Source organism: Molossus molossus, unplaced genomic scaffold (genome assembly GCF_014108415.1).
Source record: "Molossus molossus isolate mMolMol1 unplaced genomic scaffold, mMolMol1.p scaffold_m16_p_6, whole genome shotgun sequence".
In the NCBI taxonomy this organism is placed as follows: Eukaryota; Metazoa; Chordata; class Mammalia; order Chiroptera; family Molossidae; genus Molossus; species Molossus molossus.
This window is the reverse complement of record NW_023425399.1, coordinates 41,836,331-41,861,527: the sequence shown is the minus strand read 5'-3', so window position 1 is coordinate 41,861,527 and position 25,197 is coordinate 41,836,331. Positions and strand designations below refer to the sequence as shown.

General features: G+C 43.7%; 1 protein-coding gene and 1 non-coding gene across 3 annotated transcripts in view; both read left to right on the top strand.

The window, feature by feature from the left end:
• The first annotated feature begins 7,413 nt into the window (after nucleotides 1-7,413).
• On the top strand, nucleotides 7,414-7,546 carry LOC118619477. The gene has a single exon (XR_004957250.1). It is a non-coding gene; the product is annotated as a U11 spliceosomal RNA (small nuclear RNA).
• A 3,127-nt stretch (nucleotides 7,547-10,673) lies between these two features.
• Nucleotides 10,674-25,197, top strand: part of OVOL2 (ovo like zinc finger 2) — a 46,209-nt gene continuing 31,685 nt past the window's right edge. The window contains exons 1-2 of one of the 2 annotated variants that reach the window (XM_036245700.1): nucleotides 10,674-11,054; nucleotides 11,710-11,930. In XM_036245700.1, the coding sequence (XP_036101593.1) occupies nucleotides 10,955-11,054; nucleotides 11,710-11,930 (321 nt within the window). In that variant the 5' untranslated portion in view covers nucleotides 10,674-10,954. Of the gene's footprint in view, nucleotides 11,055-11,683; nucleotides 11,931-25,197 lie in introns of both variants that reach the window. The other variant, XM_036245698.1, reaches the window with a different exon arrangement.

Sequence of the window (25,197 nt, the reverse complement as noted above, 5' to 3'; positions counted from 1 at the left end):
GTAGGGTTTCTGTAGCTGCCCTCTCCCTGACCACCACAGCCTTCCTAATTGGAGCCTGTGGGTACAGCTCAGTGGTAGAACCTGGGTCACATGCTTACATTCAGAGCAAGGAAGTCTGGGAAAGCAATCTTCTGTGTCCCATGTGAGGAAATAAGACAGATAAGGGAAAATTGTCCAAAAATAAAGGTGTGGAGAGGGTTTGGGGTTTCCTCAAGCAAGGCCCATATGCACTACACCAACTGATTTGGTTTTCTTATTTTAAAATTATTGTGAAATATATAACATAGACAAGAATAACTATAATATGTACACATGGTAAAATAATAATTATTCTTACCCTCTAGTTTAAGAAATTCAGCATTACTAGTACAATAGTACTGCAGGAGATACTTTCCAAGACCCCTAGTGGATGCCTGAAACCAATATATAGAGAGAGAGGCTATTTTTCCTATACACATATACTTTTTCACATAAAGGAAGCACTTTTGCACTGTTTCTCTTTTGCATATCTGAATTGCCAGCATCATTACTCTTGTGCGTTGGGGCCATTATTAAGTAAAACAAGGATTACTTGAACACAAGCACTATGATACCAAGACAGTGGATCTGATAACCCAGCTGGCCACTAAGTGATTACTGGGTAGAGACCACATACAACATAGAAAAGCTGAACAAAGGGGTGATTCACATCCCCAGCAGGATGGAGCAGGAAGGCGTAAGATTTCATCACGCTACTCATAACAGTGGGTAATTTAAAACATGAATTTTTTATTTCTGAAATTTTCCACTTAATATTTTTGAACTGTGGTTGACCACAGGTAACTGAAACCATGGAAAGTAAAACCTCGGATAAGGGGGGAACCACTTACTTTGAAACCCCCATTTGTCCCTCCTTAATTAAATACCTGTTCCTCTCCCCAAGTGATCACCACTACCCTGACTTTTATATCAATCATTTTCTTGTTTTACCTATATATTTTAAATTGAGATATAATTGACATATATCATTGCATTAGTTTTAGGTGTATAACATAATGAATTTGTACATGTATGTTACAAAATGATGACCACATTTTTTTAAATTGATATTTAGAGAGGAAGGGAGAGAGAAAAAATCATGTGAGAATGAAACATGGATTGGCTGCCTTCTGCATACCCCCTACCTGGGATTGAGCCCAAAATCCAGGAATGTGCCCTGACCAGGAATCAAACAGGACCTCTCAGTCCATGGGACAACACTCAATCCACTGAGCCACACTAGCTGGGCATACCACAAGTGTTTTTAACATCATCACTAAATGTAGTTATGATTATTTCCTTGTGATGAGAACTTTTAAGATCTACTCTCTTAGCAACTCTTTTTTTAATTAAACATTTTATTTAGAGAGTATACACAATGACATGCAGTTGTGTTCTCTTCATTGATTTTTCCCAGTGGTAAATTTTACAGAACTAGAGTACAGTATCACCAGCAGACAATCCACAGGCCTTAGTCAGATTTACCCAGTTTTACTTATACTGAGTCTGAGTGTGTGTGTGTGTTCTATACAATTGTATCACATGTACAGATTTGTGTGTCATCTACCACAGATACTGAACGGTTCCATCACCACAGGATCCTTCATGTTTCCCTTTTATAATTCTTAGCTTAAATTTATTTATTTATTTATTTAAGAAAGAGAGAGAGAGAGAGAGAAACATCGATTTGATGTTATTTATGCATTCATTGGTTGATTTTTATATGTGCCCTGACTGGGGATCAAACCAGAAAACTTGGTATATTGGAACAACATTCTAACCAACTGAGCTACCTGGCCTGGGCTATAATTCTTAACTTCTGGCAGCCACTGATCTTTGTTCCATTTTTATTATTTTTGTCATCTCAAGAATGTTATTTAAATGGAAATATACAATACATAACCTTTGAGATTGCTTTTTTTACTCAGCAGAGCTCTCTAGACATTTCTCCAAGATGTTGCTTGTTGCCTAATGGTTCTAATATATGGGTTTATATTCCTAAACAAGGTAGTGTGTACTTTTTTATTTTTATTTTTTTAGTTATCACTTTATTTTATTTTATTTTTATTATTTTTGAGGTCATTACAGATGTCCCCCATTTTCTTGCCCTTTGCTCCACTCTACCTGACTCCTGCCCCACACCAGACCTTCACCTCACTATTGTCTGTGTCCATGGGTTATGCCTATATGAATATAAATTCTTTGGTTAATCTCTTCCCCTCACCCTTTCCCTCTGAAATCTGTCAGTCTGTTCCATGCTTCCATGTCTCTGCATCTATATGTTCGTCAGTTTATTTTGTTCATTAGATTCCACATATAAGTGAGATCATGTGATATTTGTCTTTCTCTGACTGGTTTATTTCACTTAGCATAATAAGGTAGTGTTTACTTTTATCTGTTTTTAAAAATAATTTGAATCTTATATAACAATTCTTCTGTAGCTTGCTTTTTTCATTCAAAAAGATGTTTTGAGATTGCCTTTGTTAATGTGTGTGGCTGTGGGTCATTCATTTTCACTTTATGAATTTATTATCATCTATTAATCCAATCAGTAATTAATGGTCATTTGGGTTGTGTTGAGGTTTAACTATTTTTTTTTTCAGAGTGAAGAATGATGCTCTATTATGAATATTCTTGTCTGTGAGTCTTGGTGCAAAAGTTCAAGACTTTTTCTCTAGATTACACAATTTAGAGTGAAATTTCTGGCTCATGTAATATGAGTATATCCAATTTTACTAGATAAAGTGAAATTCTTTTCCAAAATGTTTGACTCAATCTACATACCCATTAGCAATGTGTGAATGGTCATATTGCTCCTTATTCTCATCAATACTTTGTATTGCCAAACTTTAAAATTTTGCCAGTCTGGTAAATTTTAGCTAGTATTTTTTGTTGTTGTTTTAAGTTGCATTTTCCTGTTAATAATTAATAAATGAGATTGAGCATTGTTTTATGTATTGATGGGCCATTTATATTTTCTCTTCTGGGAAATACTTACTCATGTCTTTTGCAATTTTCCTATTGAATTTTTCTTTTTCTTATTCATTTGTAAGAGTTCTCTATATATCTTGGATTCTAATAATTTGTAACATAAATGTGTTGCAAAATTTTTTCTCAGTTCTTTGTTTAGCTTATTCTCTATTGCGTCTTTTGATAGTCATTTTTAATTTTTCTGCAGTCATACGTATCAAATTTTTTATGGTTTGTTTTTGTGTCTTAAGAAATTCTTCTCTATCCTATGGTCATAAAGATATTTGTCTACAGCCCCGGCTGGTTTGGCTCAGCGGTTAGAGCGTTGGCCTGTGGTCCGGAGAGACCTGGGTTTGGTTCCCGCTAAGGGCATGTACTTTGGTTGTGGTTTGTCCCCGGCCCTGGTTGGGTCGTGTGGGTGGCAGCCACTCAATATGTCCCTTTTACACCGATGTTTCTCTCTCTCTCCCTCCCACTCTATCTGAACAAAAAATGAAAAATGTCCTCAGATGAGGATAAAAAAGAGATATTTTTCTACTTTTTCTTTCTTTCTGCATACACACACACACATTTAAATGTTTAATCCACCAGAAATTGATATGTTTGTATATTATTCAATGTCCTCGCCCCCCAACCCCGCAATGGATAACCAAGTGTTTCAGTTCCACATCCACATTGTTGAGTAGCACATCTTTCCCACTGCTCTGCAGTGCCCTCTTTCATAAATCAAATGTCCACACATGTGTGGGTCTGTTTCTGGGCTCTCTGTTCTGTAGTGGTGGTTTAGCTGTGTACCAATGGCACACTATTGTCATTACTATTATATCTGATAGAGTGAGTCTCTGCACCTTGTTGTTCTTCAGGAATGTTTGATTGTTCTCTCATATAAACTTTAGAACAAGTTTTGCAGGTCCCACAAAAATTTTTTGCAAGTATTTTAAGAGTTGTAATAAATTTACAGATGAATTGGGGGGGTTAACTTCTTTTTCATTTTGAGTTTTCTAATCTATAAATATAGTAAATTTTTCATTGATTAATGTGTTCCAATAAAGTTTTCTAAACATGAAAAGTACACCTAAACTACAGAACAAACATCCTTCAGAACTGCCTGAACTCGAGCTGAATGGAAGCCCTAATACTACAAAATTAAAGAAGCCACATCCAGACTGGTTGGGGAGGCGGAAGTGTGCGGATGAGCTGGTCCCACACCCACATGTGGCGGATAAAAATCAGGAGGGATAACTCAGCTGTGAAGGTCTTCCCTGAGGATTGAGGGGTCCCTGTCCCACACCAGGCCCCCAACTCAGGGATCCAGTGCCAGAAAGAGAAGTCCCCATAACTTCTGGCTGTAAAAACCAGTGGGGCTTGAGTTTGAGGGAAGTTGAGGCTGCTGGAGCCCCAGGCAATTCCTCTTAAAGGGCTTGTGCACCCACTTACTCCCTCTGAGCTTAGAGAATAGACAGCTTGAAAGGCAGCTGGGGAAGAACTGAGTTATTTGGCCTCAGGACAAGGGCTGGACAGGCAGCTTTCTCTGGGAAAGATATGCTGGTGGAGGCCTTTGTACCTTTGGTTAGCCCTTTCCCCCATGGGGCCGGCATACAGGCACCATATCAGGGACTCCAGCAACCTGGCTCACACTATTTGCTGCACTCTGGTGATTCCCTGAGGCCCTGCCCCACCCAGCTTTTGGGCCCATCCAAGCTGTTCCAGTGGCTTTACCATATGATTGGCCTGCTTCAGATTTCCCTAAATTCTCTCAAAAAAGCAGCATCTGGCCTCAGCAAGCCCCAAAACTCTAGCTAATTGGCCCCAGGCCTGGCACTAGAAGCAACCAGCCTTGGTTCACAGTTTGGCTTTTTCTGTGCACCTCCAAGCCCAGCACAAGAAGCAGCCATCTGCAGATTACTTTGTAGCTTATGCCTGTTTGCCCTGGGTAGAACACAGACAGTGGCTGACCTTGTCCCAGAGCCAGCACACCTAGTGGACAGCTTCAGACCATGTCAAAGCACCAATACCCAACCACCTCCACCAATGACACAATCAATGAGTGGACTCGGTGGGTACCAGAACCCTGCTGAAGTAAGTCTTGCTCTGTGTGGTGGGTCCCTGCACAGATGATCATCATAGGTAGTCAGAAGTCAGTGGTCAGTGGGCACAGCCAATCCTTGCAGCTGATCATCCTGAGTAAATCCCTCCCATCGATGTGCCAATAGCAATCAATACTCAACTACATCAGAAGGGTATACAGTCCACAGGAGGGGTGCACCTCAAGGGCCCAGCAGGGTGACCAGGGAGTCTATGCCACTAGACCCTACAGGATACCTGCTACAACAGGCCTCCCTAGGAACACATGGCAACTCTACCTAATACATAGAAACAAACATAGGGAGGCAACTAAAATGAGGAGACAAAGAAACATGTCCCAAATGAAAGAACAAAACAAAACTCCAGGAAAAGAACGAAATGAAATGAAGATAAGCAATCTAACAGATGCAGAGTTCAAAACACTAATGAGGATGCTCAATGAACTTAGTGAGAATTTCAAGGAACTTAGTGAGAACCTCAAGAGCATAAAAAAGGACCAGTCAGAAAGGAAAGATGCACTAACTGAAATAAAGAATAATTTACAGGGAATCAATAGTAGAGTAGGTAAAGCCAAGAAGCATACCATCAATTTGAAATATAAGGAAGCAAAAAACACCCAATTGTAACAGCAAAAAAACAAAAAGAATTTTTTAAAATGAGGATAGTTTAAGGAGTCTCTGGGACAAGTTCAAACGTACCAACATTCACATCATGGGGGTGCCAGAAGCAGAAGAGAGAGAGCAAGAAATTGAAAACCTATTTAATAATGACAGAAAACTTCCCTAACTTGGTGAAGGAAACAGACATACAAATCTAGGAAGCACAGACCACACCAAGACACATCATCATCAAAACGCAAAAAGTTAAAGACAAAGAGAGTCTTAAAAGCAGCAAGAGAAAAGCAGTTAGTGACCTACAACAGAGCTTCCATAAGACTGTCAGCCTATTTCTCAAAAAAAAAACTTTGAGGCCAGAAGGGAGTAGCAAGAAATATTTAAAGTGATGAAAAGCCAGGACCTACAACCAAGATTACTCTATCCTGCAAAGCTATCATTTAGAATTGATGGCCATATAAAGATTTTCCCAGACAAGAAAAAGCTAAGGAAGTGCATCACCACCAAACCAGTATTATATATAAATGGTGACAGGTCTTCTTGAAGAACAAAAATATGAACAATAAAATGTCAATAAATACATATCTATCAATAATTGAATCTACAAACAAAACGAGCAAGCAGAACAGAAACAGACTCATAGATACAGAGAACTTTTTGTTGGGTGCCAGATGAGAGGGTGTTTGGGTGAAAAAGATGAAGGGATTAAGAAGTACAAATTGGTTGTTAGAGTGATGAACCTCAAAGGGAAGGGGTAAGGTGAGAGGGGAAGAAAGAAACCAAAGAACTTGCATGCATATATGCATAACCAATAGATACAGACAATAGTGTGAGGAAGGCAAGAGGAGGGGGCGGGAGTGGGGAAGAGAGGATCAAGGGAAGAAAAAGGAGTGACATCTGTAATACATTTAACAATAAAGCTAAGTTTTTAAAAATACAATAAAAAGTGTTCTAATTTAATCCATAAACAGCTTGCTCAGTATTTTTAAAATTTTATTTCAAAGTATTTTGAATTTTGAGTGCAGTTTTAGGTCATTTTTTTATTAGACTTCAAATTTTTCTTATTGTTACTGATATATAGAAATGCAATTGACACACACAGATTGTCTATACAACCTTGCTAAACTCTCTTAATTCTAATAAGTTATCTATATATTCTTTTGAGTTTTCTACATAGACAATCATGTTAACCATAAATGATGAGAGTTTTGTATTTTCTGTTATAAATCTTTATTTCTTTTTTGTCTTATCATAGCTACAAGGAAGCCAGTTTAATGTTGACTCCACAAGTGAATTCAGTTTGTGAAAATTTATCTAGCTGTGACCTTATAATTTATACATTTTTTCTAACACAATGTTATATCTCAACAAAGAAGTTTTTAAAATTTTAGGAATCTTGGAGAACATTATGCTAAGTGAAATAAGCCAGTCAGAGAAAGACAAGTACCATATAATTTCACTCATATGTAGACTTTAATAAACAAATTGAACTACCAAGCAAAAGAGAGACAAATTCTTAGAGAGCAGGCAAACTGCTCTGGTGGGGAGGGGGGAGAGCTGATGCTGAGGGGTGGTGGAGGGATTGAGGGGGGAAAAAAAAAGAAAGACAGAGAGAGCTCATGGACAAGGACAACAATGTGGTGATTATGGGATGGGGGGAGGTGGAAGAGAGCATAAAGGGGCTATATGATGATGGAAAAATTAAAGTAAATTTGTAAAAATTTAGGAATAGGGCTTCTGTCTTGAGTGGCACATGTAGAGCAGCATGGTTGCTCTACATGCAGAATTGACATCAAGAGATTTCAGAAGCATAATTTTTTGGTACTTGGCAGCTGGTGATCCCTGGTTCTGGAACCCCAAAAATAAAATAAAAATTTAGGAATATTTCCCCAACATTTTAACCTTTTCTTATAACTGTAAGCTCTAACGATGCCACTGAGTAGTTTTGTACCTGTCTCTTTTCTACCTGACTATACATTACTGGAGAAAACATGTCTTAAGTGAGAACACCAGATAGATGCTTTCATGCATTTGAAGTACCAGGGAGAAGGGGCCCAGGCATAGTCTCAGCAATCCCTGAGGGCAAAATGGGAACAGGAGATGAAAATATGGGGAAATAGGTTTTCCATAAAGCAAAAGGAAAAGTTTTCTAACATCATGGTTGTTTAATCAGAAAATAGCCTGCTTTTTGAAAAAGTGAGCTTCCCAGTAGAGGACTATTCTAGCAAGACTGAATACACACCTACCAAGGGTAATATGCAGGGCCATCTTCTCTCTCCAGTAGTGGGTGGGGTCTTCTGTCCCTTCCAGCTCCAAGCTTTGAGGTTTATTTCTTATCCCAGTTGTAGGGGTTGCTCTATGAATTCCTCTCATAATATTTAGAAAACTAACTTTACAAATAGATAAAAGTCAACAAAGGCAAAACTAGTTCTTTGAAAATGTTAATAATATTGATAAACCCTTCTCAGGTCTGATCAAGAAATAGAAAAATAACACATTGGAATTCCTTTCTCTGAGAAACATTCAGCAAATATGTAGGTGCTCATCCAACAATCCTTGAGTAAAAGTGTAGTTATCCATGTTATTTTTCATCCCAGTCCCTAAACGTTGCATTTTTCGAGATGTCTACCTTTATATTTTCATTATTCTATAATCTTTTTAAATAACGAACAAAGTGACCCAGTCACACTGCTTTGAAATCCGGTAAAAGAAAAAAAGCTCTGTTAATAGGGTTGACATTTGTTTTGTTTTTGTTTTGTTTTTTTATTAATTAATTTTTGTTACAGATGTTTCTCCTTTCCCCCCCACTGATTCCCCCCTCCACCCCCTGCCCTGTCCCCAGTTTGTTGTCCATGTCCACTATTCATGCATACATGCATATAAGTTCTGTGGTTTTTCTCTCCCCCACCACCCCCTCTTCTGGGGATTGTCAGTCTGTACCCCACTTACACATCTCTGGGACTACCCCATTCCTCAGACTGTTATGTTCATTATATTCCACAAATAAGTGAGATCATATGATACTTGTCTTTCTCTGTTTGGCTTATTTCACTTAGGATGATACTTTCCAGGTTCCTCCATGTAGTCTCAAAGAATAATTAAGAGATCTTTCTTTCTTACAGCTGCGTAGCACTCCATTGTGTATATGTACCACAGCTTTTTTATCCATTCGTCTACTGATGGACACTTGGGCTGTTTCCAGATCTTAGCTATTGTAAATAGTGCTGCTATAAACGATATTTTTGTAAAATAGGGAATTTTGAACAAATTGACATTTTAAAGATTTTTGAGATGAGGAATAATTTTAATTTTGTAGTTTTCCTTTATTTATTTATTTATTTATTTTTTTAGCTTTATTCAAGGAAGCTTCTTCTTTTTAGCAAATCTCCAGTTTGGCAGATAAAAATACACCCGCGGAGTCTCCCAGAAGCTGCACCATTGGCCTCGTAGATTAGAAAGAAGCCTCGTTGCCTTACGCTGCTGTACAAATGTCTTCCTTCTCTACCCACCACCCGTCTCTCGCCCCCCGCCGCGGCTGCCCAGATCAAAGTTTTTTCTCATTCTGGGTTGTTCTCAGAGAAAATCTGGAATCCAGGCTGCGTTGAGACCAGAAAAGGCGACCTCTTGAGAGCACACCCGAAGGCATTGCGCGTCGCTGCCTCCGTAGTCGCCAGAGCTTCGTCCCCTCTACGTTTAGTCAGAGCAGGCCAGCGGAGCGTTGAAATCCGTTACCAGGCGGTTGTGTCCCCAAGGGCCATCCCAGGGCGGAAGAGTACGGGGGAAACCGCTGTGTACACTCTCCAGGCCTGTGGAGCCGCGTAGCGGCTCAGGTTACAGACAGGTGAGTCTGGCGGATGAGCTGGCTGAGGGCGCCAGGGAACCCCTGGCCAGACGCGCCCCCGCAGTCGGTGGAGCTGGCACACGCCTGAGCACCCCCTGGAGGGGTGCGCCAACCACAGCGGTGGAGGCAGTGCTCTGCTTCCCTGGATGCACCCGAGCAGAGGCCGTGGGAGGGTAGCGAGTCCCCCAACGCGGACTGGACTGGTGTATGAAACGTGGTATCTTTCTCTTTCTCCCACTCCCCTCCAGGTATAAAGGTAGACACGAAAAAACAAAACCAAAAATATATACAAACTCTCCAGCCACCTCCCAGTCGAGGTAGTAAGGGGATGTAGCCTTCTTTACTGGCTTCCTAAAAGGTCTTTTACTGCCCAGAATTTGGGGAGCGGGCGGTTAGGGGAGTCCATAATGGAAGTGAGAGAGGATAAGAAATTCGTTTTGAAGCTGCGTTTGCATAACATGCACTTGGCTTTTATTTACTTTGTGTTATAATTTGTGGTCACGGTGCTCTTGGGGTGCAAGGTCTTGTGGTGCAAGCAGCTTTGGTGGAGCAAGCCGACTTGTTTTTCTTTGTATGGCACGAAATAACAATGTATCCTAAAGATGCTGAATATTTAAATTTATTATTACTGTGTTTATTGGGGGGGACTGTTGTAGTTGATGAGAACTTAAACCCTCAAATTCCCCCTTTACCAGATCACAATCCTGAGGAGTCTCACCACAGCCTCCCCCTTCCGCCCTCCAAAATTTCAACAAACCCTGGGAACGATCCACAAGGTCCAGAGGAACTGAGCCATTTTCTGGCTTGCTTGTCGGAGACAAAAACTCGCGGGCGGGGGTGTGTGTGTGTGGGGGGGGTGCCGTTCCCAGGAGGCCCCAACTCTTGGGAGGGAAGCCCAGGGATGCGACCTAGGATTTACCTTAGAGTTTGCTCCGAGGTGCCTGTGATGGGGAGTGGTGTTGGGGGTTGATCAAAAAACGTTCTTTCCTTTTTAAAAAGGGGAGGGGGAAGAATCAGACGTTAAATTCTTTTGCAAACATTCATGCCTAAGGAAGGGCTGGAACAGGCAGCCCCGGCCGCCGGAACCGGTCGGACAGGTAGCGAGCTTGTTGACACCGTTATGTTGCAGGGCGCATGCTCACTCCAAGTTTCCTGGTGCCTTTTCTATTCCACCTTATGAAACTTTTCCTCGGCGTGGTCTCACCCGCGATTTAAGGCATAGGTGTCGACGAGACAGGAGGCTGGGAGACGCCAAAAGTGCGGGAGAGAGGCCGGGAACGCGCTGCAGCAGGGGGCGGAGGAAAAGGGCCGGCAAGGCGGGAAGGTGGGCTCTGGCCGCCAGAAGCCAGGGACCCAGCCATCGCCGCCGTCCCTAGCGGGGAGCAGCCAGGAAGAGGGGGCCGCCATCCGGGGAGGGGGGCCTACCATGCCCAAAGTCTTCCTGGTAAAGAGAAGGAGCCCGGGGGTCTCGGTCCGCAGCTGGGATGAGCTCCCGGACGAGGAAAGGGCAGACACCTACATCCCAGGTGAGCACGGCCCGGGGGCCGGGCCTGGGCGCGGGTCTCTTTGGGTAAGGGCAGGGGTGACCGGTTCCCCTCTGCTCATCAGCCGGGGCTGGACTCCCCACCCACTGCTTCCTTTTCCAGCGGGCAATAGGAGGTCTCAGAGGTGAGGGAAGACCGATAGTGAGAGACTGGGAAACCTGGGGCATCGCGCTCCCCCTTCCCCCTAGTGGGCGTCTTTAATTGCCCGGCGGCAGGACCGTTGGCTGCAGAGGGGGCCGAGGGGGCCCAGGAAAAGGGTGGGGTTGAAGGCCAGTAGGGGCTACCTCCAGTGCCACGTCTTCTCGGGTTGCACCAAGGATCCGTGATCTCCTCAGGGGCAGGGTTGGTAGATACCACCTCTCCACCCCCCACCCCAGGTAGAAGAAATTTGGCACTCGCGGTCCCTCAGTTCCTGGTGGGCGCGGGGACCGGGACCAGGGAGCGGCCCCCAGAACCCAAAGTTCTCTCCGGAGGCCGAGCAGGGGATTCACTCGCCCACCCCTTCGGCGTTGCCCACTTGGCGAGATGCCCAGGTCCGGGGCGGGGCGGCGGCGGCACCGCCCGCAGGTCAAACTACCGCAGGCGCCCAGGCCTGACGCCGCGTGTCTGTGTCCCGGCTCTGCCCCACCCTCCACAGTAGGCCTGGACCGTCTGCTCTGCGATCCCCCCGAGGACTGCCGCAGCGACGGCGGCAGCAGCAGCGGTGGTGGCAGCAGCAGCGCTGGGGAGCCTGGAGGCACCGAAAGCAACTCGTCCCCACGTGCCCCCGAGCGCGAAACCCTGGAGCCTGGAGACGCCGAGGGCCCTGATGGACACCTGGCGGCGAAACAGCGCCCGGTCGCCAGGTCGAAAATCAAGGTACTGTGCAGACTCTGCCCCCGCCGCCACCTGCACCACGCCCTGGCGTCGGGCTCCCCGGGCCCACGCCCCTCCCTGCCGCGCCCGCCCGCGCACCCGGGCATCGGTGCACTCAGCGCGTCTGCCGCGCAGTTCCTGCACCTGCCCCTGGGCCGAGGCCAGGGTGGCTCTGCGCGTCCTCCCACCAGCTGAGGAGCCGGCCGCCTGTGCCTCTGCGGCCCCAAAGCCAGCTCCCCGAACGGGAACAGTCTGCCAGGCGGCCTTTGGAACTATACCTGAAAGGCTCAGGCGCAGCTTCCTGTGTCTCCCATTCAGTGCGCAAGGCTCAAAGAATAGCCAGGCGGTCGGGGTTCCAGTGGTCGGAGGGACTCAGGCACCTGAACTTCACCCTCTAGGGCGCAGTTCCCAGAGCTACGTGATTTCTACATTTCACACTCTTTCGTTTAGAAGCGGCAGCTTGGCATACAGTGGACCTCTCATAATAGCGATTCTCAATGCTAATTATGGAGTGTCTGTTAGTGGGCACTTTAAATATGTCCTGTCTCTCAAATTTTCTTGAATTAAAATGATGGATAAATTAGTTCAACTGTAAATTGCCTCAGTTTCGCGTCCACAGTGAGTTGGAGTGTTTGGTCCCCTCTTTGATCGCTCTTCAGCCTACCTCCCCCCCCCCCCCCCCCCCGTCTTCTAGAATGTGGGCGACATCTTATCCAGACGCTCATCTGCACTTAAATGATTGCCTGCTCAAAGGTATCCGCTACCCACCTAGGTTAAGGAATCCCTTTCCACTCTCTCACAGCCAGCTGGAGTCAGTGGTATTTTAGGAATCACATGAACCCAGTACCTAGCAGGATGGGCCAGGATATGACTCTTTTCAGGCTTCTTAATTCTTGGACGTTCTCTCAATCCCACTGCCTAGGAGGGGATGAGGATAGGGAGGAGGAACCATAGTGTTTGCTACGGGTTGGGGAAGTTTACGTTACTTTTCCCGGGAGAGGCAAGCTCTCTCCTATGCATATTCCTGACTCCAGGGGCTTGTCTGGGCGGTGGGGGGCTGGGGAAGAAGATCCCTATCGTTTGCTGTGGATTAGAAAAGTCTCCATTATTTTTCCCAGGAGAGACCACCCCTCCCTTATGCATATTTCTGATTCCAAGCACCTGGGGCTTGGCTGGAGGTGGGCTGGGGTACATTTGGTTATGAATTGAGGCTAGAGGCCTGCCTTGGAATCCTTAGGAAAGACATCTTTAAAGGATGCTGCCGACTAGGGCATGCTGTGTAGTGGTAAGGGTTCTGCCAGGTTCCAAGTCATTTAGCCTGAAGCTTTTGTGGGCCAGATGGGGTTAAGTGGGAGGGCTCAGTTTGCCTGAGGCTGGTAGCTCTGCCCTCCAGGAAATTCTACAGTGTCCCACTTGCATATTTATCACCAGGGTGGAAGGACAATTGCAACGTTGTTTTGGAATGGATTGTAGACAGTTTGCCCCTGGATGCCCAGATTACCCTTGCAAGAAAGTAGCAGAGGAAAAGTATCCAGTCCCTTTACCAACATTTTAGGAGACTTTCTTTGTTGCCCCAGGCAAACAGCACCATTGGAGCCCTGGCTTCAGGGGATGAATGAACCAATTTTATTTCCATGATGGCTGCCTAGTGCTGCCCAGAAATGGGGGTGGAGCATAGAGTTTGCCCCTCAACTGTTAACATAGTTTCCGGAGGAGTGTTTGTTTACTGAGGACAGTCAGGTTCCTTCTCCCTCTCAGCTTCCACTCACAAATGGGAGACATCTTAACTTTAAGATGCTTTGAGACTCCAGAATTATTAGTTGTGTTAGTGGCCATTTTCAATTAACTGGCCAAATTGCTTGTGATTTAGCACATTGTACAACTCTAGAGTTCTATGCAAAGCATGCTGAACTCTCTAAGAATTTGTTTTTTAACCAGAAGTAAAAAGCCTCTCAAGGATGAGGCCCATGCATTTGTTTCAATGACTTAGTTTCAATGACTTAAAGACACTTGGCAATTAGCTGTTAGGATTGGAGGAAGGGCAAGCATGATCTGCTGTGTACCAGGCAGCCAGGATAAAAATTCTCCCACTCTGGTGTTCCAGAATCTTCTGACAGTAATGGTCAAGCCTTTAGGCTCTGGCTTTGTCACTTAGCTGTGTGATCTTGGGCAAATTGCGAATACCTCTATGCCTCAGTTTCCTTGTCTTTAAAATGGGGATAATGATACTTACAGAGTTGTGAGGATAAATGAGTTAAGAGTGGAAGATGCCCAGAACTTGAGCTAGAATTATTTGGTTGGTGGGGAAACTCAAATATTAATTATTAACTCTACGACAAGAATGTGACTGCTAACCCAGAAGCACAAGCAAAGATGTGATCAATTCTAAGCAGGAAAAGATTTCTTATCGTTGATTTGAGGCCTATGGAGAAGCGAAGAAGCAAGCTTTAGGGTGGTATGGACTCAGCACAAAACGTGAGTAAGGAGAGGGCTCAGCTCTACGTTGGCTGCAGGAGGGAAACTTGAAGTCAGAAAAAGTTGAAGGCGAGGGGCTGGAAATGTAGCTAGTACAGGTTGGGATGGTAAAGAGGGTAAGCCAAGAAGTGTGGAAGGTCCCTTGTGGTGGAGGAAGGGCTCTGGAAAGAAATTTTCAGTTGGGTCTGCATTATCAGCTGTGGTTGGGGATTTGTGACCTGTTCTGAGCCTCAGTTCCCTGATGTATAAAATGGAGAAATAATAGAATCATCCTCTTAGAAATGTTGCATAGGTTAAATGAGATAATGGGTACAAAATGTTTAGCACTTTTTGTGCACGTATAAACTGCCCCATAGGAAGTTAGCTGACAATGACATATGGCAGTATTTTGTTGCCTACAGAAGGGACAAGGGATTTGCTAATCTGATTGCATTGATCAGTGGATCTGGACAGGAGTCATAGGTGTCAGTTAAGTAAAGTGGTTTTTTTATCCCCAGCCTGGGTGTCTTTTGGCTGTGTGCCTTAGGATAGGTTATGAAATTCTCTTTGCTACTAAGGATACAAAACAGATTGGGGTGGGGAGATGATGTACTTCTGGGAAAGTGTTCATGCCAGAGTTTCAGGTCACTTTAAGTCCTATTTGTGCTGGACCCATTTGCAGGTCTTTAGCTGTGAGGTAGCGACACCCCTCCCTCAACCCCAGTCACCACTGTCCCTCCAAGACTTTTCAGAAACAAAGTAACTCTGAAGTTAAATCAGTTAATTGACTGGTGTTATTCATTCTTGACTCAGTGGCTGGTGGGACCCAGGTGCAAGTATGGACTAGGTAGTGAATGTCTTCTTACCCCATCTCATTCTTTTCTTTCTTCCTTTGGTTTCTCTCAAGGATACTTCAAAGAAATTGAGTTTAGAATTCCTTCAAAAATACTCTTGCCTGGCCAGTATGGCTCAGTGGTTGAGTATTGACCCATGCACCAAATGCTCGCCAGTTCGATTCTTGGTCAGGGCACATGCCCAGGTTGTGAGCCAAATCCCCCGTGGGGGGAGTGCAGGAGGCAGCCAATCAATGTCTCTCTCATCGATGTTTATATCTCTCTCTCTTGCTCTCTGTTCCTTTCTCTAAAATCAATAAAGAAAAAAAAAATTTTATTTTTTTTTATTCTCACCTAAGGACATTTTTCGATATTTTGTTCAGATAGAGGGGAGGGAGGGGGAGAGAGAGAGAGAGAGAGAGAGAGAGAGAGAGAGACATCAACGTGAAAGGAACACATCGAGAGGTTGCCACCCGCACGACCCAACCAGGGCTGGGGACAAACCGCAACTGAGGTACACGCCCTTAGCAGGAACCAAACCTGGGTCTCTCTGGACCGCAGGTCGATGCTCTAACCAATGAGCAACCAGCCAGGGCAAATTTTTTAAATAAAAATATAAAAGTATTCTTGGCCTTTTACCTGGTTCTGTAGCTCGAGTATTCCACTAGTGATGGGTGTGTAAGTGTGAAGTAGTCTTTTTCTTGTTCCATTATTTTTTATTATGGAGATTTTCAAAGGCAGAGTACCTGTCACCTGACTCCAACAACAGTGAACCAAACCCATGGCTAGTCCTGCCATAATAGATAAAGACCAAAATACATGATTATACTCACATTAACAATGGTGTTAGTATTGTTAATTATCTCATAAATTCGTACTTTGTTTTTTCAGTTTATTGAATCAGGTCCATATAATGTCCACACATTGTAATTGATATGCCTTTCAAGTCTTTTAATTTATATATGTTTTGTCCCTCTCTTTTTTAGTTAATTGTTGAAGAGAAGCCTAATTTGTTTTGTAGAGTCCAGCAAGCTTGATTTTGCAGAATGCATCACCATGGTGTCTAATGCTCATTACTCCCCTATGTTTTCTCAAAATGGTAGTTGGATCTCCAGCTGCACTGTCCAAAATGTTAGTCATGGTCACAGGTACCTACTTAAATTTAAATTAAGTAAAGTTAAGTAAAACTAAAAATTACATTCTTCAAGTGCTCAGTAGTCATGTGTGACTAGTGCCTACTGTATTTGACAGTGCAGATTAGAACATTTCTACCATCACAGAAACTTGTATTGGACGACATTGCTCTATATGCTTAATCAAGTTTATTTTAACTAAAATCTGTCACAGTAGGGTGTGTCTATTTCCATCAAGAAGTGCATAATGTTTGGTTGTCTCTTTGTGATATTAGCAGCCATTGATGCTCAAGGTCTAAATATTTTAGGTTTTTAGGGTTTGCAGAACAGTAATATTCTAATTCTGTCCCTTATTTATTAGCTGAAATTCTTCTATAGAGAGATACTTCCCCTGATGTTTCTCTCCCCCACCCCCTATCCCCCACCCCTCCACCCCCCCCACGCTATCAGAAGATAAATGGAGAAAATGTCCTCAGGTAAAGATTTAAAAAAACCATAAACATCTATTTAATATATTTTTTTTTAATTTTTATTTTTTTGTTACAGATGTTTCTTCTTTTTTACCCCATTGGCACCCCCCTCCCCATCCCCCCTGCCCCGTCCTTGGCTTTGTTGTCCATGTCCATTGGTTATGTCTATTTAACATTTTGAAGGGAACATAAGTACTGTCACTAATTGTCTTCTGTCTTCCAAGACAGAATTGGATGCCCCTCTTCCTGCCTTCATTATAACTCACTGATCATCTTCTTGACTGCACATTTGGCTGGCAAGACTCTTCTTGATGTCAACACACCAAAGACAGGGAGCAAGCCCCTAAGGGGCTTGTATCTTCTGCACTTGGTACAGCAATGCCCAACTCATAGGAGGACATAAATCAACACAGAACAAAAATATAGACAGGAAGGAAGAAGTCAGCAGTCCCTAGATATAAGTGATAGCATTTGGAGGAAAATAGGAAGCAAGAAGAAAAGGGAAATCTGGGAAAATGTTTGGAATAGATGCTCAAAAATGTTTAATTTAAAGGGGGGAAAAGGAGAAATAGGAAAACAATACATGTTAACTGCATCAGCTTTTATTTATCTTTTTTTTTTTTTTTTTTTTGCATTCATTTTCAGATACAACGGGAGGGAGAGAGGAAGAGAGAGAGAGAGAAACATCGAATGGCTGCCACCCACACAACCCCAACCAGAGCCAGGGACAAACTGCAACTGAGGTCCATGCCCTTAGCGGGAACCAAACCTGGGCCTCTCAGGTCCGCGGGACAATGCTCTAACTGCTGAACCAGAGCGTCTAGGGCTGAATCGGCTTTTAATTTGAATATAGGTGAAGTAGGTTTTTAATGTTGGAAGGGACTGCATGGGGTTAGTTACAGAAAACAATCTACTGTAGCTAGCTTAAGTGGAGAATGGTTAATTACAGGGCACTAAATGAACTAAAGAAAGACCAGGCTGAGTTCCCAGGACTGACTCCTCCAAGAGCCCACACTATAGAACGGAGCAATCTAGGGAGCTGCAGCTGCTGCCTCTATGGCTGCCTAATCATGCATCATGATGCTTTGGCTAATGCAGGGTGTAAAACAATTGCCATGTGCCTTCCTCCATTAAGTTAACCAAGATCCAAATTCAGATCTTCTGCTAGTGTATGTAATTGGTGGGACCTAAGTTCCTACTGAGCTACATCTAAAAATCATAGCTGTGAGGGAGTCTGGAAAATGTAGTTTATAGCTTACTGGCCTCTGCAGTACAGGAAGGCACACGAGAGGAGTAGGAATAGAGGCTGACAGTATGTATCTGTAGGATTCACTAAAGGGACCTTTAAAGTTTATGTGGTCCAGTTTCCTCATTTTGAAGGGGAGAAAGGTAAAGACAAGAGAGGTTTATTGAATTTCTCATACTTGTTAGTAGCAAAGCCCAACACAAGGATCCTTATTCTTTTAATGTTATTATATTGCATTATGGGAGGTATCTTTAACACTTTAGCCATTAGCACTGACAGTCTGATATAAAGGAATTTGAAGCTGTTTCTCGCCATATGAGACAAACAAAAGGGTCGTTCCCTCCCTTTCCCCTACAGTTCAACTATAGAGGAACTGCACAAGTTTGGCAGACAAACCACCTTCAAAATCTCAGTGTGGGCACCTATAAGCCATATGGCCATGGGCAGTTTACACCTCTCTGAGCCTCAGTTTTTTATGGATTATAAGGATATATTCCCTTCATCATTTCTGCATTTGAGAAGGTTCTCTGCTGCCAAATAGAAGAGTAGTGAAGCCTAAGGAAATGGTACATGGGGCCAGGAGGGGAATTTTCATTCCAAAGGAATTGGGAAAATACAATAGCATGTTTTGAGCACTCCAACATAGCAAACGACCGTGGAAATCTTGTTCATTTGGCCTTCATAAGGTAGCCTGGACTCACACAGCACCCTTCCACAGAAAACAGGACTGTTAATTTAATGAACTTGTTTGATGGAAGCATCAGCAGAAAATAAAGAATGTTTTAAACTTTTTTTACTTTAGAAGTTTGTCAGGTAAGTGACCTTAGCCAGCTTTGAAGTTGGTCAGAAGGCCAAGCAAAGTCCCTGCCTCCCCAGACGCTCCTGAAGTTTTCAGCAACACTGATACAATGATCGGTTTGTTTCTGCTGCAGAGGCCTGTTTTTTAGAAAAACTAGAGGGGAACTTTGTGTGTTTTTTAAAATGAAAGCTGAGATCCTGCAAAAAAGGACAGCAAATAAGACTGCACCAAGCTGTGGGGTTGGAGAATTGCTTGCTCTATCTTCATTTTTCTTGCCCTGAATTAATCTCCAGACTGACATCATCTCCCACCCTGCATAGTAGCTTCCCCACTTCATTAATAAGCCTTTTGCGAATTATTAATTTTTGGATTAAGGGTGAGACTATCAAGCTTTTCAGAAGGTAGCATGGTATAAATACCACCCCTGGCAGGTCTGGAGCACTACCCTGTAATTAAACAGATTAATGATTTCTTATCAAAACACATGAATATTGACACCAAATTGGATAAAGTCTGTGTGTAGCTCCATGTTCGCTTGGGTCAGGTTTTATTATGAAGGGAGAAGGGAGAAAATGTCAGTGTTCATCATTTTTTGGATTTTAGTTTCAGATGAAGGATGGGATTTGTGACCCACACTGAAAGTTAATCCCCTTTTTCTTTCATCAAAGAGAGAAAAATTCAAAAACCAAATGGATAAATAAGGGTTCTGACCAATTGATTTTTTGTTAGGATTTATCCAGCACCAGGTTCTTGTAAGTAACTTTTCTTATTTAATTCCTTAATCCCAAGAGGCAAATACCATTATTATCTACATTTCACAGGTGATGAAATTAAAGCTTAGAGAAGTTGAGTAACTTGCCTATACCCTACAGCAGTGGTTCTCAACCTTCCTAATGCCGAGACCCTTTAATACAGTTCCTCATGTTGTGGTGGACCCCCAACCATAAAATTATTTTCTTTGTTACTTCATAACTATAATTTTGTTACTGTTATGAATCACCATCGGAAATGTGTGTTTTCCAATAGTTTTAGGCGACCCCTGGGAAAGGGTCGTTTGACCCCCAAAGGGATCACAATCCACAGGTTGAGAACTGCTGCCCTACAGTCTGTGGCATTGCATGTGCAAAATTGTGGCCCAGGGATATTACATGACATCACACAACTAGCCAGGCCTAGGCTTTAATTTGATCCTCAGCATTTCTGTCTTAACATTACACTCTCATTTTGTAACTAAGATGACCAAGGTTTAACTAGTTTTGGTCTACTACTTGCAGAGTAAAGTTAACAGGGTAAAATCAGTTAATCCTATTTTGAAACTTTAGAAGGTAGAGTGTTAGGTATAAACCTATATAAACATAGCAAAGATGGCTTAGTGAGCAGACATGTGCCCAGGGAGGGGTTGCTGGTCCTCTGGCTCACAGGATGTCACTCCAGGAATCAGATGTATTTTCCATCTTATGCAGCCCATCTTGGGAGACAACGTTCAGAAATGTGGCAGATTTGGTGTTCTGCCCACGATGTGATATGTCTGTTACTATTCCACTTAATTTATTTGCTTCACAAATAACCCCAAATTTAGCACCTTAAAATAACTTATCATTATGTCTTCTAGTTCTGTGGAATCACTTGTCTATGCTGGGCTTCCTTGGGGCTTCTCTAGCTACTGTAGTCAGATGACAGCCGGGGCTGGACTCTTCTGAGGGTTTTGACTGGGCTGGACATCCAAGAGGGCTTACTTACATAACTGGCAATTTTTACTCTTTCCTTTTCCCAGCTGCTTTGATTAAATGGTTTTTTTGTTTGTTTGTTTTTAAACAAGTTTCTATTGACAGACATAAAGGCTGTTTTTAGTCTTTTGCTGTTACAGACCACATTTCAAGGCAGAAGACATGTGAAATTCACTCTAGGATAAATTTCACATGTAGGAATTTATTCTACAAACATCCTTTACTTTCTGAGAAGTGAACTGGTCTGGCAGAAGCTGGCTTCATCAGCCATGATCTTTATTTAATTAACCTTACATCTTGTTTCAACAGAGCTCTCTTAAAGCTTTAAATATAATTTAATGTGTGGTGGCTAAATTGGTCATAGATGTATGTAGGTGACAAGTAGAACTTCATGAGTCGGAGGGTACACCTTAGGAAAATTTCCTAAATGAGCCACTTTGCACTGACTCAGTTTTCTGTACTGTGAAATGGAGATATATATTAAAGTAGAGAAATGGAAAAATTGCCTTTGCTGAGGCATACTTGGAGAACCTCTATTTTTGCTCCAAGAAAACCAAAGGAAAGTTCCCCCTGGGAATGGGGTGCCCTCAGTCTCCATCACCTCTCCCCATTCTCATTTTCTACCTCGTGTTAAAAAGTTTTCTGTATCTTGGTCAGATGATCTATTGGCCCTGCACTCCCTTAAGTTGTCACTAAGCTCCCTTCCCTCTGCCTTTAAGATTTTATTCTTTTCAAACAAAATAATGCCAGTGATTTGAGATTTTCCATCCTGGACTATATTAGAAGATATCCATATTACATGCTGAGCATTTTAAACATAGGAATTTACTGCCCTGGCCAGTTTGGCTCAGCGGTTGGGCATTGGCCTGCGGACCAGAGAGTCCTGGGTTTGGTTCCTGCTAGGGGCATGTACCACAAAAATAAATAAATACATAAATAAATAATAGGAATTTACCAAAGGGATTAAAGTAAAGAGGAGGTCAGTTTGGAAATGCAGTTGGCAAGTCCTCAGGCACATTCTACAGGAATTTCAAAAGACAGTTCTAACATTCTACATGTTTTTTATCAGAATTACCAGGGTCAATTGTCTATGTTCTATTTTATTAGCCACTCAATACCTCTCAAATGACTTTCATCCTGTGTAGCCTTGACCTTGAGAAGCTCAAAATATGCAGTTTGCCAAGACATGGGCCATATTTAGTTTTTTCACATCTCTTCAATAGAGGCAAGACCAGAATGAGGACTGCTAGACGAGGAAGAGACCTTGATTTGTCCTGGTAATAGGAATACAAAAGCCTTGGGCACAGCTGGGTCTTCTTCAGGCTAAGTGCCAGATCCTACCACTTTGGGGAACACATGGTCTAGGACGGCCACCCATCTGAGTCATTCAGTTCAACCTCAGTAGCTGTCCACCTTTATCTTCCAGTGTCCTCTGCCCTCACTACCTTTGAACAGAGTTAAGCTCACCTCCCCCAAAGTAGAGCCCTAACAGGGACCCTGTCCTTCTCTGCTACCACAGCTCTCTTCATTAACTGCTTTCCTGGGCTCAGGCTAGCCATGTGCAACCATACACAATCCCCCTGTTTCCCACCATCCTCTCCTGGAATATTCTTTGCCATTCCTCCTCTGTAGTCTCATCTTTGCCTAGCTGAGGAGCTCACTTCCAAGGCACCTTCCCTCTTGCCCCATGTCAGGGGAAAGTGCTCCTCTGAGATGTGCATTGCACCCGGGCTTCCCAGATGTCAGTGGCCTGTTGACTGGTCTGCTCCCCGACTAGACTGGCAACCTCTTAGAGACAAGTGGTCCTGGTGACTACTCCTTCCAGCTCTGAGCACAGAGCCTGTTACAGATCAGGCACTAGTCAGTCAGCTGAGACAAATTAATCTCTGAGCAGATGAGAAAAGCAGTGGTACAGAGGAGGCTAATTGGAAAACCCTGTTCTAGAGTCTTGCTCCTCCTTCAGGTCTTTGTATTGATATGCCCCCTGTGAACCCATTGCCCATCAACACTTTCTGAATGTGCACTGACTCAATTCTGGACTTGAGGTTTGGGGGACAGGAATGTACACAAACTCTTGCTGACTCAAGGCACTTAGTTGAGGACACTGGATGAACTCATTTGGAAACATTTGTGCATAATGGAACCCTTTGGAATGAGATGGAATAAAGTACTGAACTGCATGAGGGCCAGTGTTCCACATTCATGTCTCATGCAGAGCTATTAAAAATGCAGTGTGTAGATCCCACCAGACCTCCTGAATCAGAACCTGCATTTTAATAAGACCCCCTCCCCAGGGAATTTGAGAAGCATAGGTCTTTTAGGTCAGAGAACAGTACAAGCAGGGGCTGCAGTAGTTAGTGAAGCTACATGAGGGAGGGAACAGTTGAGCTGGGTCTCAGAGGAGAGCAATATGAGAATGGATAAAAGAAGGAGAGTATTTGAGGCTAGGAAGATTTGGAGCCAGGAAAGGTCAAACTCTTCTTACTAATGGTGTTTGAAAATACATTTTTTAAGGCTCTTTTATGAGTAGAATTTAGAATGAGCAGTTAGGTCATTCTTCTAAAGGATCTGATTTGGTAACTAGGAAACCTTTGATGAATATATTAGATCTGGCGTTTTTCAACACATAAGTATAGATTCAGTTTTCTTTCTTAGAGATTGCAAACACAGTTGAGAGACAACGCAGAGGGAGCCCAGAGCCTGCAATTTGGTTGTGATTTTGCTGGTAATGAAGCTATGGGATCCCAACCAAGTCACTTTCCAAAATGATCGTTTTATTTGCTCATGATTTTGTTCATCAGGAACTGGGGCATGGCTCAGCTAGGCAGTTCTATTCCAGGCAGCATTGGTTGAGGTCACTCACTCAGCTGGTGGCTTTATTCATACCTGGCACCTTTGTGCTCCTCCATGTGGCCTTTTGCTCTCACATGACTGTTTGGGCTTCCTTACAGCATGGTGGTCTCGGACTTCTAACATGGAAGCTGGCTTCCTAGAGGGAGGATGTAGAAGCTGCATGGTCTGTTAATACCTAGAACTGAGGAGACTTCCAGCCAAGATGGCGGCTCAAGTAAATGTGGTATCGCCTTCTCCCACAACCACATCAAAATTACAACTAAACTACAGAACAACCATCATTCAGAACTGCCTGAAATCAAGCTGAATGGAAGTCCTACAACTACGACGTTAAAGAAGAAACCATATCGAGACTGGTAGGAGGGGTAGAGGTGTGGATGGGCTGGTCCCATGACCACAGTTGGCGGATAAAAATCAGGAAGGATTCCTCAGTTGTAAGGCCTTCCCTGAGTAGCAAGGGGTCCCCATCCCACACCAGACCACCCAGCTCAGGGTTCCAGTGCCAAGAAGAGAAGTTCCCATAAATTCTGGCTGTAAAAACCAGTGGGAACCGAGGCTGAGGCTTCTAGAGTCCCAGGCAGCTCCTCTTAAAGGGCCCACACATAGACTTACTCAGACTCATTCCCTCTGGGCTCCAGCTCAGGGGAGGCAACTTGAAAAGCACCAGAGACATACGAGGAAGAACTGAATTGTTTAGGGCAAGAGCTGGAGAGGCAGCTTTCTCCTGGACAGATGTGCTGGTGGAGGTCACTGGTGAGCCCTTCTCGCATAGGGCAGGCACACGGGTGCCATATCTGGGACTCCAGAAACCTGGATCACACTGTTAGCCCCACCCTGGTGATTCCCTGAGGCCCTGCCCCACCCAGCTTTCGGGCCCACCCAAAATGTTTCCAGTGGTTTTACCATAGGATTGGCCTGTCTTGGTTCCTGCTTCAGATTTTCCTAAATTATCTCAAAGAAGCAGCATCTGGCCTCAGCAAGCCCCATACCTCTTGGTAAGTGGCTCCAGGCCTGGCACTAGAAGCAACCAGCCTTGGTTTACAGCTTGGCTTCTCTTGGGCACCTCCAAGCCCAACACAAGAAGCAGCCATCAGCAGATCACTTTGAACCTTATGCCTGGTGGCCCCAGGTAGAACACAGGCAGTGGCTGACCTTGCCCCAGGGCCAGCACACCCAGTGGAGAGCTTCCATGTTGAAGCACTACCACCCAACCACCTTCACAAGTGATACCTTCAAGGAGTGGACTCAGCGGGTACCAGAGCCCTGCTGAAGGAAGTCTTGCTCGATTAGCTGTGGTGGACTCTCCAAGGTATTTCAGAGGTCTGTGGTCAGTGGGCAAAGGGAAAAGCCAGTCCTTGCAGCTGACCAGCCTGAGTAAATCCCTCCCATTGACCTGCCAACAGCAATCAAGTCTCAATTGCAACAGAAGGGTGTACAGTCTACACAAGGGTGCAACTCAAGGGCCCAGATGCGGTGACCAAGGAGGCTATGCCATTGGACTCTACAGGACACCTACTACAGTAGGCCACCCTAGGAAGCCTAGGAGACATAGCAACTCTACCTAATACACAGACACAAACACAAGGAGGCAACCAAAATGAGGAGACAAAGATAATGTCCCAAATGAAAGAACGAAACAAAACTTCAGGAAAAGAACTAAACAAAATGGAGATAAGCAATCTAACAGATGCAGAATTCAAAACACTGGTTATAAGGTTGCTCCAGGAACTTGGTGAGAATTTCAAAGAACTTCAT